Source organism: Phaethon aethereus, assembly GCF_964289735.1.
Source record: "Phaethon aethereus genome assembly, chromosome: 7".
NCBI classification, from domain to species: Eukaryota; Metazoa; Chordata; class Aves; order Phaethontiformes; family Phaethontidae; genus Phaethon; species Phaethon aethereus.
Window position 1 is genome coordinate 36,597,997 of NC_138583.1, and position 18,062 is coordinate 36,616,058.

Consider the following 18,062-nt stretch of genomic DNA (forward strand, 5'->3'; position numbering starts at 1 on the left):
TAAGAAATTAAAGGCTATGCAGAGTAAATGCAAATTTAGCATTTCCAGAAGCTAAAGGGAATTCAGATGCTATGCAACATCTTTATACATGGATTCAATGCCTCCATGTTTAAAGGCAATATAAGTACACTGTCATGATGAAGAGAATTGCATTCAAAATCCTTAAAGTGCGTTAAAAATCAGAGAGAATTGCTTTAAAGGCGGCACAGGTCTCAGATTAGAAATATAGGATCATTACAGATGTATCATATTTCAGTTTAGCTATAAAAGAAAAAAAAAAAAAGGGTTGTACAAAAAAAAAAAGTCTTTATGAAAGTAAAGCGCCTGGATGTGTTTCAAGAAGGTCTGCGTTGCAATTTGACTTTACTAGTAAACTTGAAAGAACACGTGTTTGCACAGCTGTGGGATACCCGCTCTGTGTATTGGAAAGAACCACACAGCCAGGCTCCGGCGTGAACCCTGGCTGTCCCCACACCACGCAGGTACCGCGCCGAGCCAAGGTCGGGTAAAAGCACATCTGCGGCACTGGCACTCACAGCTCTAGAAGCTTTAACGATCCGGTATCTGCTGCTGCAGCAGGAAACGCTCTGGATTTCGAGAGCTTTGGTCCTTATGGAAGGACAGACAAAGCAGCGTAAATAGATTGGAACAGATACTCATCGGACTCGTGCTGAAGGAATTGAGGCTCTTGGGACCATGCTTGTCTCCTTACCTCGGGAAGGAAAGGCTGATTCCCTTTTTTTTTTTGTAGCTGCTATTGTGGGACTATGAAAGTTTCATCTGCAAAGCGGCTGCAGCGCAATATTCTTCTTTTAAATCTGTGACTGACATGAATCTGGCCTTGTTCCTCCACAACTGCTTCAGCAACAGCAAATTATTACTCCTGACAACCCTGTTACGACAGTCCCACCTTACAGCCTGAGGGATCCTCAGCAAGGACAGGGAATGACTTGCCCAATGCAACCTGAAGGGACAGGCGTCAAAATGAAGGTGGGGAGAACCAAGCTCCTGCTGACCAGTGCTAAGAGCAAACTGCTGAACGCATCTCCCACGGAGTCTGGCAATCCCTCCAGAACATTCCAGCTCATGCCAACGCACCCTGAAAAATGTGCTTTGAACCCACGAGAGCTGACAAAAACACACTTAAACTTACTCTATGCAGTACATGTTAAAAAAAATGGGCACACCTGTTACTTTCTCATTTATATCTGTTAAAAAGAAACAGTAACTGAGAGATTAAGCCCTCCATCTGTGATACCATGTAATACAAGATGATTACGAAATCGTATAAAAGTTAGAAAAGCCTAACCTCCCCAGCTGCCAACAAAATGCAGGCGCTCAGACAGTTCCTCCTCCTGCCTCTCTTCACTGCTTTAGCTCTCGCTGAAGACAACTCAATAGAATCCATGGGTATGGAAATCATGTCTTTTTTTCACCTGTGAAATTTTATTAGTTTTTGCGTAATAGGTATTTTATAGACAACTGAAGGGAAAAGTGTTAAACATATCTCTAAAAGTGCATCTTATTTTAATGTACTGCTGCACAATAGTAACACCGAAATGTGCCAGCAAGTGTTAAAGATGTTAAATAGGAAAAAAGAAAAAATTGCAATAGATGACTCCCTTTGGCAGATTTTTAACTTAAGAACTTGATTTTGAAGAGCTTTTACTCTGGAATTGAAATTTATAAATTAATACCATATTGGAGTAACAGGAATAAAGTGATTTAATTGGGAAATGGTTGCTTTTATTTGCTTTATTTTTCCTTTGTTCGATCATAAGCAATAGGCAGTCATTTATTGCTCGATCCGAGATCACCATTCTGTGCTCAAATCAGCAATTTACCTGATTAATGGTGGGTAGCTACTGTAGGATAATGAAGTATTGCTGCAGGTTTCTCTAGTGTGCCTGGCTACAGAACAGTCCAGAGGGACGAAGGGAGAGGGTAAGGCAAAGCTGACCTTGTAACGCTCTTACAATTGGGAGGTTTCATAAGTGACAAGGAAGGTTTCTCCTAAACCTTTCTGTTCCCTCTGGAGCTCATCAGAAAGCCTGATCTTTTTATCTGGGACAGCATACACAGTATAGGAAATTCTTCCTGCTGTTTTAGACCATTAGTTTTAGATTAATATTAAAGTAGAAAGGAGATCTTATGCCCAAACTGAATTATGAACTTTTTCTAAAGTTTCCTATACAATGGCCATTTCTGCAACTACTTCATAACTTATTGACATTCATTAAGTGATGTTAGTGATGTCAACCATGGTTGCTTTGGGTTTTCTTCATAAAAGAACTGGGTCAAAGTACAGCTAGCCCTGCATCCTGAACCTGGTAACAGTCAAGAGAGGATGCTCAGGCAAGAACAGGAATACAAGTCTGCATAATACTTCCCCAGAACACTCTTCCAGTCACTAACAGACGTGGTTCAGGATTTTTGAAACAGAGAGAAAGCACTACCTTTGTGTTTAATAGTTACTAAAGGCTTTGTCTTTCGTGGATTTGACCTGTTTTACCATCCACATCATCCTGCAGCAAAGATCCACGTGCAAAGAGCCAGCTCCTTTTGTTTCAAAACCACAACTTATTGGTTTCATTCCAGGCCACGGAATTACTGTATTGGAAGAGAATATCTCACACTAACCCTCTTCATGAATTTGCAGAACTCTAGCACCTCCTTTTTCCCCTAGTTATCTCTTTTCTGACCTGAAATGCTTCAGTCTATTTACTTATTCCTCACCTGGAAGCTATTCTAAACTTATCATCTTCACTGACATTCTCTGAAGCTTTTCCCATGTAGAAGTACCTTTTTAGAGACGGAGGATCAGAACTGTATGCAGCAGTAATCCCACACATAGTCCTTTAGAAGCTCAAATCTGGAAAGCCTTTCTGACTCCCTGAGCGTAGGTTCCCAAATGCTTTTAAGTCAAGGGCTGAACCTCAGAACTGGATTCAATGATCTTTAGGAACACCGTGTAGGGGGAAGACAGGAGGCTTGAGGTGCTTGTGGTGACCAGCCTTGCAGAAGAGAGTTGCTGAGGTGTCACTTGGCATTTCCAGTTTTGCCCCTGTCTTCATCTGTGCTATGTGCTGCCCTAACTCCTCTTTTCTCTGCTGCTAGGAAAATCGGGATAAAAAAACATTTTCTAATATACTTTTACTATTTGACTCTTTCATAAACTGCAGTAATATACAAAAAAATAATAATAGTACAACATTTTGCATGTCTGTTCCATGATGGACTGTCCCAGAGCTTTTGCGTAGTGGAGGAGGAAAGCTTATTGCAAGAGAAAACTTGAGAGAGATCCTTGCAAGCTGGTTTTTGTTGCTGTTCTTCAATAGGTGTACCTCGCTGTGGCGCTTCACTTCACGAGCTCAACAAAGCATTAAGGATTGAACTAAATGCAAATGCAAACTGCGTCTGGCAGATTCAGAGGAATGAAAATCAAATAATTAGGCTCATTTTCTCCTATTTCAAGTAAGTGTTTCCTCCAGATGTTTTTGTACTGTCTCATTCCATTCTCATTCCATTAGAATACAGCACGGAAAAATACTGCCTCCAGACACTCCTCTGTATTTGCTTTAGTAAAATGCTTATTGAATCTGTGTTGTGGACTCCAAAGAGCCTGTATATATATAAGTGAGCTTAGGTCCTCATTGTGGGGTTTGTTGTTTTGTCTGTTTGTTTTTTAAATAGATTTGCTCCTTCTTCAAGCTGCGAAACAGAAAATATTAAAGTGTATGATGGTCCCTCAGTTAATTCGCCTCTCCTTGGACAAGTATGTAACGACACTAATGCAGTCCCAGTACTTCAATCGTCTTCAGACAGTTTAACTTTTCTCATAACAACAAACTCTGTGGCTTTCACACGAAACTTTTTTGTCTTCTATTATTTCTTTTCACCAGAAACAAGTAAGTCAGAACTTAATGCAGTTATTAAGTACCATTTGAATTGCACCATTAAAAGAAACTTTCCCATTAGGACAGCAATTAGAGACTATTAACAGAATCTTTAATTAGTCTCAGTCAGTTCTTCAGCCCTTAGAGAATGATGGGGGGGAAATAGTGAGAGGAAAGAGGCAGCAAAACCATAGTGCACTTGCAGAGAGCCTAAAAGGTTAAATTTCACTCAGAAAAAATGATTACAAAGTCTCCATTATGGGACTCTACTCTTACTTACAGGCTTCTGCTACATTTACTCAGTTTGCAAATATTATAGCATTCACCCAGAAAAAGAATATGACCATCTAGTCAGAACTGCTCTGACTACAGGGCGCAGAAGTCAGTAAGGTTTTCATGCAACAAGCTCCTTACTTTTTTCCTTAAAAGGTAAGAACAGCTTGGACAAGATCAGTCCTCGCTTGCGACCCGTTCCTTTGCTTCTGCAAAGGGCATGGTATTAAGCTCTTAAAAGCTTCAATTTTACAGAGTAGTTACCACATCCTCATTTATGCTGCTGATAGTGAAAAATTGTGTCCTATTCCTAGTCTACATTTGTCTTTCTAAGGTTTCTACTGACTTGACTTTATTTTGCCTTTGTCTATCAAGTAAAAATTCTCAAATTTGAAGATTTTGCACTTCCATATAGATCATGACCAAAGCTTCATAGTTTTCTCTAATATAAAGTCTCTCAGGGTTTCCCTTGGCTGCTATGGCATCTTCATTACCAGTTTTTCAAGACGGCACCTAATTTACCCGAAATGTAGATACAACTAAATTGCTTACAGTGTCAAAGCTAAGTCATTTACAGGCATCTGAGATGTCATTACACTGTGCATCACAGATATAGCAACAACAGGCTTCAGTTTGTAACATCCACCGGACCTGAAATTGTCTGTTGAAGTTCTCTCTTTAGTACCTTTAGTCATTTCCAAAGGAACGGAATCCTAAAGAAACAATAATAATTTAAATTTTTTTTTAATGGTTCATTATATATATACCATTATGTTAACAATGTATCTACTCTTCTTTTCAGAAATTGAAAATTGTGGGGGACAATTAACTGGTCCCAATGGGACATTTACCAGTCCCAACTACCCAGCATCTTACCCTGAATTTACATACTGTGTCTGGCACATACAAACAGAAAAAAACTCCAAGATAAACTTACAGTTTCAGGACTTTTTGTAAGTAAATGCCCTAATGCTCTATTACTCTTTTTTCATTCTGTTTAAAGGCATTACTTTAAATGCAGGAAGCAGAAGTGCTTTCAGACTTTTAGAACATCTAAATACTTCTTATATCTATATATACAAATGTCCTTTGCTGACTCTTATGATAAAGTAATTGCAATGTGTTCCACATCACTATACATTATTACCCTATAGCTACTGAAGTGCCCATCAGTGAAATGCAGAAAGTATTTCAGGTGACTAGCCATGAGGTGTAGGTTCATTTTAAGCTAGCCTGAATGATCTGAATTTAAATCCATCAGTATAAATAAAGCTTTTGCTACACAAGGAACATGTTTAAAACCATCATGTGCACTGTAATTGCAATTTAGAATCGAGACTCAAAAGAAGAATAAAGCAAGTATCGCCCAAAGAACTTCTTCCTCCGTATTGCTGGCTCTTGGCCAAAGAAGATAACATAGAACTGCCTTAAGTACTTCCAAGTATAAATGCTGATGGAACCACACAGGCATGGATTTTCCTGAGCCATATCGCTCTTTATCAGTGTTGGTCTCCCATATGTAGTGGCTTTCCCTGCATCAGCTGACACCGTGCACAGAAGAAAGTCTCAAGACCAAGGGAATTCAAAGGGCAGTATCTTCAAGAACATTTCTTGAGATATTCGGACTGCAGAATGCAGTATAAGAATTCAGTAGGGAACATATAGGATTCTATAGGAAATCATTATGTTCACCACTGCCCTCTGAGATAATGAACTCTGCATAGTGTCGTGTATGTTCTCACCAGCCCTGGCCAGGATCCATCTGCTGATTCAGGAACAGAGAGGTTGTTCTGGAGGTATCCACCCACCACAGTACTGCTGGTGCGTTTCGCCAAGGGCGGCAGGCGCGGAGATAAGCTCTGGTGCAGATTGATGAAAAGGTCAAGAGCCCTCCCCTGGTGACATACACAAGAGGTTTGAGAGACCCACATTAAGTCAACCCTGCGCATTAAAAGCTCTTATTTTAAGATACAGCATCCTTTTCTTATATTTATATATAAATATTTGAAGGTGTGGTTATTTTTAGTAAATAAGTAGCAATCAATATATACAGTATCAGAGCTATAAACACAAAGCTGATCCAGCTTCTTTTTGAGAGCTATAGCAAAATGTTTGTTATTTCAATGGGAGCAGAATCACGCTCTTATTAGGCATTTCCTGCCTTTGAGGGTTTTCCATGCTTTACTCTGTTTTAATAATATCTATTCATGTGTTCTTTTATTCTCCATTCTTTTATTTCAGTTGACTAGCATTCATCAGACACTTTATCTGCACTGGACCCTCCATCCAGTATGAACAATATTCTCTATACTCAGATTTCCCTGTAATTATTTTTTCTCTTTCTACAGCCTGGAACTAGACCAAAACTGCCAATTTGACTTCACAGCAGTCTATGACGGCCCCACCACTAACACTAGCTTAATAGGAAAAGTATGTGGTCTTGCTAAGACCACATTTGAATCTTCTTCAAATGTTATGACAGTCGTGCTGTCTACAGACTATGCCAACTCCTACAGAGGGTTTTCCGCTCAGTATACCAGTGCTCCGCTGCCAGGTCCTGTGGAGCCCAACAGTAAGTACACTTGCTGCAGGAACAGAATGCTGTTTCTTATGCTCGCATATGATTCTTCCCAAATAAACATCAAAAAGAACTGACGGTTGATATTGGGGATTGAAGTCTTTTTATCAGTAGTCATTAACCCTCTTTACATACAAAAACCCCACATTAGTCTCACCTTCAGAGCACAGGTTATTACCTGACCCATCTGCAAAAGCAAGCCTGTTCTTTCTGGTCCTTTTTCTGGCCAGCACCACTGAAAATCTGAGTTTTTCCTACTTTTGGACAAAGCAGGCATTGTTACCATGCTAGAGCTGTAAGCTTTTTTGACTGGTCAGTTTAAATGTTTTTGTTCCCTGAAATACTCAGGAAAATGGTCTGCACTGGTTTGTCAAACAGGATTTAGGTGTGTTGCAGTTTCCTTTCCCCCAGAGCTGGACCATTTTCCTTATTGGCTCTGTATGTTTGCATGCCCATCTTCTCATTAACTGAGGTGGAAAGGGCACCTCTAAAGCCTCGTTGTCTGCCACAAATCAATTTCCTCACCCACCATTCTGCTCTTATCCTGTTGATTCCTTTTCCCTTTTATAAAGGCTGCAATTCATTCTGTTACTGGGTTTAAAATTAAACTTTCAGCACGAGTTTTACACGGTTTTGCTTATCTAACATTTTTGAAGTCAAGCATGAAATTTTGTTCCAACTTCTGCATGACTTCAAACGCGTGTAAGCTGTTTCAGACTGACAAATCAAGAACCATGCAACAGGTTCAAGGATCTAGACCAACAGAAAAATGACCACAGCACAGTTTGTGGTAATGTTTTTTGTTCTGTGGGGGTTTTTTTAACTTTCTCTTTCAATGGCAGCATTCCTTACCTGCTCTTCGGATAGCATGAAAATTGTTCTGAGCAAGTCTTATCTGGCCTCCCTTGGTTATAATGAAAATCACCTACAGCTGAATGATCCATCTTGCAGTGCAGTTGTAACAGATGCAGTCATCTTTTCCTTCCCATTAGCCAGCTGTGGAACAACTAAAAAGGTAAAGGGTGAAAAAAGTTTTGCGAATAAGCTAACAATAGCTTACAAATGTTAAGAACTTGTAAAAAGCAGTTTAGGACTAGCATGTGAATAAGCTGATTTACTTTCACTTAGCTCATCCCATTGCACGTTTCCAGTCTTGAAGTAGAAAGGACACTTTTTCTCTTTAGGAACCCAACAATCAAAGAACCCAATGATCAATGAGCCTTTCAAAGGAAGTTCAGAAGCCACACAAATTAACCCCAAATGTTTCATTCCCTCGCCAACCCAGGTTATCAGAAGTAGCACAATGTTAGGTATGTAACTTAAACATTCCAAGCGATACAGCTGGCACTTACCTTGCAGTTCGCAAGGGAAGGAAGAAAACCCTAAGATGTGAAGATTCCCAAGAGCTAGTTCATAGCATTCTTTTGATAAGGGTAACTGAAGCATAGCTTTGGTACTTTCCACAGTCCATGCAGAATTCCTTAACCTTTTTGCTGTGCGGCTTGGTTCAGTGTTTTGAAAAAACAGAAGGGCTGATAATGTTTTTTTGGTTGCAACCTATTTCAAAGGTATCTTGAGCCTCTGATAAGCAGAGCTGGGCGGCTTTGTTAACTTTAGTACAATTGCTTTCAATTGCACTGCTCATACAATCACAACTCAGCACTCCATATGATTCCTTTTACAGGATGAAGGTCACAGCATCACTTACACCAACATCATCTCTCTCTCAGCAACTGGCAACATCATCACCCGCAAAAAAAACATACAGATTATTGCAAAATGCAAAATGGAAAACAATTCAACCTTAGAAGTCATTTACATAACAAAAAATAATATAATCCAAAACACAACTGCTGTGGGAAAATACAATGTTAGCATGTCATTCTATGATTCAGAGTCATTCTCCAAGCCTGTACGTCAGTACCCTTATTATGTAGACTTGAACCAAACTCTTTTTGCTCAAGTCAGTCTTCATTCCACTGACCCAAATCTTCTGGTGTTTGTTGATAGCTGTATAGCATCTCCACAACCTGATTTTGGATCGCTAACATATGACTTAATCAGAAGTGGGTAAGACGCTAAATTTATTTCATTACCATGTCCTAATATATGAAGAAATATAATCTAAATGTCAAACCATATTTCTTTTATTTTTGTCTCTCATCTTCTCTAGTAGACTGTGGTTAGAAGCCCAGTTTCATAGAAATATAAAGGCATTACATAAACAGAGCTAGGAAAAACAAGCACCACATTGCACTGGGGAAGAGGGAAAAAGTACATCATTGTATGCCCACATATGAAAAATAACACCCTAGTTAAGTGCTATAGGTACAGTTAACAGTAGTTAGCAAGAATGATAACTGTATGTGGACTACTTCAACAGATCTGTAAATTCTGTTGCAGCTGCAATAAAGATGACACTGTGGTAACCTACCCACCACTTGAACACTATGGAAGATTCAAATTTAACGCCTTCAGGTTCCTGCGGAGCTTTCCATCAGTTTATCTCCAGTGTGATATTTTAATTTGTGACAGCAACAACGCAAACTCACGCTGTACCGAAGGCTGTAGCTCCAGGCAGAAAAGAGCTATTTCTTCATACACATGGAAAACTAACACCGTAGTAGGCCCCATCCGCCTGAAAAGAGATCTCAAGTCTGCTGATCACTCAGGTAAGAGGAATACATAAATTAAGAATCTGATTAAGCTCTTCCTTGGTGTAAATCCATTACCTTCGTTCCACTAATGAAGTAAGTGAATTACACTAGTTCAAAACTAACATGGCATCAGAGCAACGGGTTCAACTAAGTTTGTGTTATGCGAGATCACAGCAGTACTTTTCAAACTGACAGACCGATGGATTAAGGCATGCTCTCTGAAGTAGAAAAAGCAGCGCTCACTCATTACAAAAGTAGTGTATGCAGGATCTGACTATGCATTCGGAAAGTTATGAACGGCAAGAGAAGATTTCAGATTTTCAAACATGACATTTTTTGATGAAGCATATGCAGAGACCAGGACTCATTTCTCAAGCCACAGACTACTTAAAAAGCACATTCCAAATCATAGTCAAGCTTTTGTAGAACCTGTGTATCCTCTAACAGTCCACTCAATTATATTTGTTGGTACTAAGAAAAGCTACGCCAGATAACTTACTGCATGCTAGGTTAAATCCTCATACTGCATGTATTGCCTATTAGAACAAAAATACAAACAGGACAGCCACTGGAGCAGAAATCAAAAGCAACATGCTTTTAAATTAGAGCTGCTTTAGTGCCCCAATCTGGCAAACTCTCTAGCACAACTTGCAGTTGGCTCTACAGCAGTCTAGATGAGTACTGAGCGCTAATGTGGGCTATAAAATGTGGAAAGCTATCTTTAAAAGCTTGTATTGTTACTCCCAGTATACTCATTGTTCTAACTTTTACTGAGCCCGAAGCTTCACCTGAGCCATGCTGTGCCACATGCTCTCAGGTGTCAGACCTAAGAAATATTTAGAATCATGCTCTTAAATAGTAATAATTTAAACAAAAAAAAGAAAACATGCTTAAGTACTCTGAACTCTAGCAGCATTTTAAACATGTTCCCGTTTATTTCAATAGTGAAAGATTTTTGCATCCATATGCTGGCAACTGGACACAACTATAACATGAAAAGAATTCAAGTGCAAACAGATGGCACTCAAAGTACTACGACAATTAATCTATGCTTTATAATATCCTTCACGATTTACAGAAAAATGAGTTTTACTGAGGACCAGCTAGTAAACCATTAGAAGGCACAGGGTTAGAACAACAAGTTCCTTTTCTGCTCAGCTTTGCTTCAGCAATACGTCTCCCATCTGTCTGGTTCTAAAGATGACAATAGCATTGCTTGGCAGAAACTTGGCTGCAGCGATGCCAAAGAATTTGTTAACCTTCTGATGTTCTTCAGCACAATTGTTTTATTTAAAATTTTTACAATTCTTCAGTACTACAGGTTCAAAATTTTCAGTCAGTGTGGGTCAAGTCCTCAGAACCAAAATATCTGAAAAAATGTTTATTGAATTTCCATTGAAATGACATGGTATTCAAAACTATAAACATTCCACTTTGTTTTTTCTCTACACAGAATCCCTCACTAAAGCAGATGCTCAAGAAACCCCGAACCTGCAACAATACAGCTTCTACACTCTTTCATTTGTGGTTTTAATTTCAAATATTATAATTGTGGTAGCTGTGATACTAAAATATCACAAATGCCAGGCAGGATACAGGTACCAAAAAATCCAGACCTCATATTAACTACTTCAGGATATTTTGAATTTGTGTCAACTTCTATTCAGATTTGTCACCCAAAGAGTGGAGAGGGGAAAAAAACCCAAACCAACAAAAAAAAACCCAACACCCCCCCACCCCCACAAAAAAAAAAATCAATAAACTAACAGCCTTGGAATACAACAATTCTTGGAAACATATTTTCACTTTTTTTGTAATTAAACAACCCCTCTCAACCTCATACTCTACCTTAAATTCTTTTTCAAGTCAGTGATTTAAGTGTCTACCTCAGTTTCTTAGAAAGCATCTGGAAACTAACTTTACAGGAGTAAAGTGACTGGTAAAGTACAAGATAATTTAGGTCCTTTTTTCTTCCCCACCCCAAAAAAAAATTCTCTTTTCATCTTTTTGAATCACTTTGAAACTCCCCTGGCATGAGCTATGCTGAGGAACAACTGTGAGATGCCTGTTCAAAGCAAATTATCCTCTCTGCAAAAATCTACTCCTGTGGGTTGCTACCATCAAGATCTGACAATCTTCAAAAGACATGCGTTTTCCTGGAGAAGAAAATATTAGGTAGACTAAGGACACTGGATTGTACATGCTTACCCTGCTTGCTGAGTCAATGCTTGCTTCCCCATCAATAGCTTTTGCTCAATGCATTTTAAAACACCAAATACAACAAATGTCTGTGCACCCAACTTAGGAGTTTCCCATTCAGTCCCTATACAGTCCAAGTTAAATGGTGCACCCCAGAATTCGAAGACCAATAAACAGAAGGAAGTCTGAAGCTTGACCTTCCACAAAAGAGGGACTTCCAAGTTACATTTCTACCTCCCCAACAGATTAATGTAAATACCATGCAATAAGGCTACTTCTCTGGCCTAAGGCTGCTGAAATGCAGCAGATCCTACCTACCCCAGCATATCCTACCTGGCAACGAAGCCCCTTGAGAGGAACCATGAATGAAGTACTTGCACATCTTAGGATAATGAAACATGGATAAACAGAACTCTGCTAAATATACATTCATTTCAGTTGTTCCTGCATGGCTCAAGTATTTTAGGAGGGAAAAATTATGACAGGCTTGGTTTAGATACCACTTAAGGAGCTTAGATTCCTAACTTAGGTGCATGTATAGCCAGTAAGGCTTTCAAAGAACACAGGCTGGGGTTCAAGTTAGCCTGCCTCTCTAAACCCAACTCCTTCAACAGTGTAAGTTAGGCAATGCCAATACTACCCTTCCTCTTCTAGACAGAGTAATAAACAACTTCAACAGGAGGGCCATTAAAATAAACCAAAAGCACAAGAAACTACATTCTGTTCTACTAGTAACACATTACATATCAAAAATCAAGACAACAGAAAAGTCAACTGATTACATGTAGGTAGAAAGACAAGCTGTAACTCAGTTTATTTAGAGTACTTCTCCATTGCTCAAACTGAAACTGGGAAACCGTGTTTCATACAGCTTTTGGCAATGTTGTTTAAATAAATAAGCCACAAAGGGCATATAAAATTCTTATATTTAGGAAAGCACAGTGATTCTTAAGATGTTTCATAAAGCTAACAATGATGTACAATAGTGGATAGAACTACAGTAACAAAACACAAGCCAACAACACCAAGGTTCTTTACAGTTATAACTCCATAAATACTAAGCTTTGTAAAGTATAATTGCCCCTAAAGTACTTACGCTGAAATCCTGTATCTATATACATCTATCTCTCTCCATTAGAGAGCCCTTCATTAGAATCATAGTGTGCTTGTGAAATTTTGTTTGGCTTTGAGTTCTGAACCAAGTCCATTAAGAGAACCATTTTATTATCTATATGTGTCTGAAGAGCCTGGATTTGGTGATCAATATAGTCCATTAGTTTTTTCTCCATCATATCCATATTTTTTGAGACGATCTTCTCCAAATAGGAGCAAATAGGCTGTTCTACTCTGTGAAAAGAGCAAATATAAGAATAAGTATAACCTATTTTTTAATGACAAGGGACATGATAGATATCTGGGCACCTGAACTCCTTTTAAATGTAAAATCCCATTTATTAGAAAATAAACTTTGGAAGGTGTTAGGTTTTTATCACAAGTAAAATACCTTGCCTGCCTGCCACATTTGAAATCTCAGAAATTTTTTATAAACATGCTAGAGTATATAGTCATCTTCTTTCAACCAGAATTTTTTCAAAGGCTCAATTATGCATTAGACATTTATGTATAACAAAAATCCACAACTCAAATGTATACACAGAGTTCAACTTCTTTGAAGTATGGCAGAAAGATCGTGGCACGAAGTGCGAAAAAAGGAAAAGAGAAGAATTTAGGAGGTCGAAGTAGTCAAAATGAAAAAGACAAACTAAATGTATAGGAAATTATAGAAAGACCATACTTTTTTTTTTAAATCAAAAAAGGTGAAATGGTGGCAAGACACAAACAGTTTAGTAACAACAAATGATGTTGCGATTTCTGCTGAAAAAACATCTATATTCAAGCAGCTCATCTGAAAAAATAATCGTAACCATGTTCATTGCCACACAGCCTTCAAACCAGGTATTTTAAGATTCACTATTGCTGTTAATGAGAATCAAATGCTTACATTATGTGTTTTGTTTATTTTTTAAACTTGTCAACAAATACAGTCAAACTACTGCTTTAATAAGCGTACCAAACTTAACTTACCCAACACACTGGATGCCTTCCTCTTTAGTCACTGCTTTTTTACCAAAGTGCCTATCGCCATCTTTTAGACGAAGATGATTTACCTGACTACATAAGTATTGAAGAAAAGGAAGAAGCACCTGTGGATTAGCTACATTTGGGGTTTCGCCTGCTTGCTCCTGTGGATGCAAAGATCCCATGACTTTAAAATAACTTCTGAGGTCAACTGTATTTTGCTGGGGAGTAAGTCTTTCAGAATCAAAAGCAGTCCCACTTCCAGGTACCTCTGTGTTCAGATCACAACTTATTCTTAAGTCTTCATATACTGTTTCACTTAAATCATTTTTAACAGGCAAAGGTTCACTGGCTGATTGATCTAGTGATGTCTGATTAGCTGCACTGCACAATCCATTAATTGCACGGTCACCTCCAAAGTCTGAATTTTTCCCAAAGATCCAATTAAGTTTGTCTACAAGAGGTAAACTGTTCTGATGGGAAGAAAAACAATACAATTAATATTTAAGTACTGAAATATACAGGAAATTATACAATAGTAACAATAGATACTTCATAACTCGGCATTCTGCTAATGTGATGTAAAGATTTTAAAAGTAGTTCCAAATTATACTCTTAGGGAAAAACATAGGAAAACATTTACCCTGTACATATGTGTTAATTACCTTGTCAGTCTCTAAGTAACAAAACAGTTTTAATGACTTCATTTTTAGCATGCCATGTCCCCAAGACTGAACATTTATTAACATCAGATGAATTCAGCATTCTGTTGGAACAGCTCACTTCGCAGGATTACGATCTAAATCAAATAAATGCTGTGTAAGAGCATGTTCCCTTTAGCTGAAGGTGACATGATTTTAATAACCATAAAGGAGACAAACCAGCCCGTTTAGCAATGCCGCAAACATTACAGGGAACATGCCCACCATCCTTGACAAGCAGTAACAATGGAAATGAACAAAAGAAGAATAGGGTAGCAGTGAAGTTTAAAATCATGATGATACAGAGTTCTTAACTCTGGACTTGGTGTATGCACAGTGATTCCCTGAGTACACAATCTTTATTCACTGCACCCCTTATTTAAGGGTGACAATAGCTAAGCCAGGACTAAAATGGCAGAAAGTTTGGGTTAAAAAAAAAAAATCAAAATTCTTTTTCACCAAATCAGTTTAGAACATGCTTAACTGTTACTGAAGGTAAGGTCACAGATCAGTACTATTTATGTTTACAGAAAATCACAGTGACTTACCTTCTGCTGACATCGGACCATGTCCATGAGCTGTTGAGCACCTGGAGACAACTTAGATCCCATAGATTCCATGATAATTTGCACTCTGTCTAGATCTATGCTTGAGCCTAGTGAGGGAAAATCAGTTGCTAGTTTTGCAGACACTGTTGTCACTTGTACAATTATTTTACTGATGAGTATTCTTTGTTTCTCACCGATGGAGAGCAGCTATTGCAAAAAGGAAAAAAAATATTTTGGTTAGGAAAAAATTAGTTTCAGGTTTTCTTTGGACGTATGGGACAATGCATTATTCTTTGAGCCTTGGGAAAAACAGTGCTGAACTATTTTCCAGGGAAATTAAGCTAATTTCTCCTTGCTATTACTCTTTGGAAAATTCTGACAGGAACAGAGATGCCTGTACTACGCAAAGATAAATCAGGCCTCAATCTTCTAAGCACTTAAGAACAGTGGCCATACAAATTTTTCATAAGATTATTTAACCGCATTAGAGTTAACAGTTCTAATTACATAGAAATTGTTGATTATCTGCAGTTTATCTAGCTTATGATGTTTTTTTTCCTCTAAGACTATATTATCTCTCTCATATAAGTATTTCTTCATAAAAAGAAAACAGTGATACAAATTTAAAAGAACTCTGCTATCAAGACAAAGTACCATCTAACAGATTTTTAAGCGATTATATGAAGTCATGAAGTGTATAAAAGCAGTAATTTGACTAAGAGCAATGCAGTTTAGTCAATTAAGTGATTAAAAAAACAAAGGAAAATAAAACATTTCTGTTCAACTCCCTACCTTAATTCTACAGGAGGCCGCAGGGCATTCGAACTTAAGGTATTTTTTGTATAAAGTAACCTTTTCGGTTTCACTAGAAAATACAAAATAAACGAGCTGTGACATCACTATATAAAGTACTTTTTTCTTTAGTAGAAATACTCTATATTGGTAAATATTTAGGTAAGAAACAAGACTGACTGGAACATATTTCTAATGTGGTATAGCAGTTTTAATGCTTATATGCAACTTGTATTGAATCTTATCAGATACATATGTATAAAAGGATTCGTATGCGTACATACATTATCTACCAGAGAAGCTTTTGAGGTTCAGTACACATCTTCCCTGACACTCGGAGTTGGCTGTTTTTATTTAACTAATTAAGCAGGAGATGTGCCATGTAATGACTTAAAAACAAAACAGAAGACATTGCTTTAATTGCCCTGGCAAAGCATGGAAGTAAGTACTGAAGTGGAAAACAAATCCTTCTTTTTTATTTTCTCTCTTATTTTCAAGAGTGTCAGATGACTACGTATTAAAGAGACAAGAGATCTTTTAGCAAAGATCAGCTAAAAAGATCTGCTGAAGACGAGCAGATCCCTTGTGCAGACAGGTTAAACAACACAGAAAAGTTGCACCTGCCCCAACTCCTTCTGTAGTCCTACACAACAGAATTTCAGCGTAGCACTTTATAACTTACTGAATTAAATGCTTCACTAATTACAAAAGAACAAAAAGGTAACTAGCATAACTGCAGCCTTGTATTTTTACCAACGAGGCAGCGTTTGTGCAAGCCACCAGTAACTGTGAGGAGCACACCAGGGTTATCCCAGGCGACTGCAGCGCCTATGCCCATTCACCAGTTTTGCACAGACCTTCAAGAAAGACCAAACTGGGTGGCTTTCGTGGTGCAGACATCAGGCCTTTACCAGTAGAAGCACCTTGCAGGTACACAGAGAGAGAACGACACTGCCAGTAAGAGAAGGGCCAGACGCGTTAGGGACCCATGAGCAAGCCCCCCGACACCCGCCGCGGGGCGACGGCCGCCTCCCGCTCCAGGCAGCCCCCGGTGCCCGCGGCCAGAGGCCGCCACTCACCCCGGGGGCCGGGCGGCGCCCAGGCTCTCGCCCCGGCTGGTCCCGCAGTACTCCTCGCCCACGTACACCTCCATGTTCCGGGCCTCGCTCAGGATACCGACGGAGACCATCTCCCCGGCGCCGGCAGGCCGGCACTCCAGGTGCAGCACGCAGGGCGCCTCGCTCCCGCCGCCCGCCCGCCTCTCTACGACGACGGCCTCGGTGCTGCGGGGGGAAGCGCCACGGCCGCGTTGCCCCGCCAGGCCCACTCCCGCCCCGCCCGCCCCGGCCGAGCCCGTCCCTCCCATCACGCCGCCCGCTGGGCCGCAGCCGCCTGAGGAGAGCCAGCGGGGCGGCGCGGTCCCCTCCGCCGCCGCCCTCACCTGGCCTCGCCGCCGCCCGCGTCCCGCCGCAGGCAGACCGCCCGGGCCAGGCCGTCCGGCGACGCGCAGGGCCAGGAGCACCCCACCACCACGCAGCACGGCTCCCGCGGGTCGGCCGGCTCCCGCGGGTCGGCCACCTCCTGCGCCGCGCAGCCGCTCGCCATCGCAACGGCGCAGGCGAAACCGAACGGCTGAGACAGCGTAACCAGCGGCCGCCGGCCGAAGGCGCCTGCGCGGGGGAGCGGGGCGGGAGGGGAGGGGTCTGCGCATGCGCGGTTGGGTTGTGCTGGGCAGGGTCGGGCCGCCCCCGCTTGAAGTAGCGGCGGCGGCCCAGGCTTGCGGCCGGCGTGGGTCGGCGTGGTCTGGGGTCGCTTACGGGTGTCCCCTCCGCCCGGAGCCCACTCTCCAGGAGCAGCGGGCTCTGCCCCACCTCGGCCCTCGCGGTTGGCGGCGGCGGCGGCGGCGGCGGCGGCTGCTGCGGCGGCGGTCTGAGGAGGTTCCCCCACACGTTTGAAGCAATATGCACAGTGGGGGAAAATGCCAGTATTAGTCCTTTTTCTAATAAAATAAAGCTCCCTCGGAGAGATGGAAAAGCTTTAAAAGCATGTTAGTGGTACGGATTTGATAAAATAGCAAAATTTGGAGCAATGCACCTCTCTGTTCTGAGTTGTCTGCTGATAGTGTAGGGAGAAGAGCTATAAATAAAAGATGGGGTTCATTTAATTTTCAGTAGGATCCCGGCTTCTGGAGTCAGGGAAAGCTGCAGCACAGCCATAAACCCAGGGAACGCGGCAATCGAGTTCTCAGTGTTCGGCTGAGGAATGGTAATTAGGTCTGTAAAATTAGATAGACTTGGGACGGGCTTTGTACACGCTAAAACTACAAATGCAGTTGGCAC

The 18,062-nt window shown here is 40.5% G+C and overlaps 2 protein-coding genes across 2 annotated transcripts; one reads left to right on the plus strand and one right to left on the minus strand.

Moving 5' to 3' along the window:
* Positions 1-1,328: 1,328 nt before the first annotated feature.
* On the plus strand, positions 1,329-11,710 carry LOC309406913 (CUB and zona pellucida-like domain-containing protein 1; the record flags this gene model as incomplete). Its single annotated transcript, XM_082002292.1, has 9 exons — positions 1,329-1,410; positions 3,339-3,474; positions 3,694-3,908; positions 4,972-5,122; positions 6,518-6,741; positions 7,590-7,762; positions 8,432-8,817; positions 9,151-9,419; positions 10,858-11,710. 9 exons carry the CDS (start codon positions 1,329-1,331, stop codon positions 11,028-11,030), a joined length of 1,809 nt encoding a protein of 602 aa, XP_081858418.1. The 3' UTR covers positions 11,031-11,710.
* Positions 11,711-12,724: 1,014 nt separating this feature from the next.
* On the minus strand, positions 12,725-17,328 carry LOC309406729 (ATPase PAAT; the record flags this gene model as incomplete). Its single annotated transcript, XM_082002037.1, has 6 exons — positions 12,725-12,950; positions 13,689-14,155; positions 14,932-15,138; positions 15,724-15,796; positions 16,803-17,006; positions 17,165-17,328. 6 exons carry the CDS (start codon positions 17,326-17,328, stop codon positions 12,725-12,727), a joined length of 1,341 nt encoding a protein of 446 aa, XP_081858163.1.
* Between the last annotated feature and the right edge of the window lie 734 nt (positions 17,329-18,062).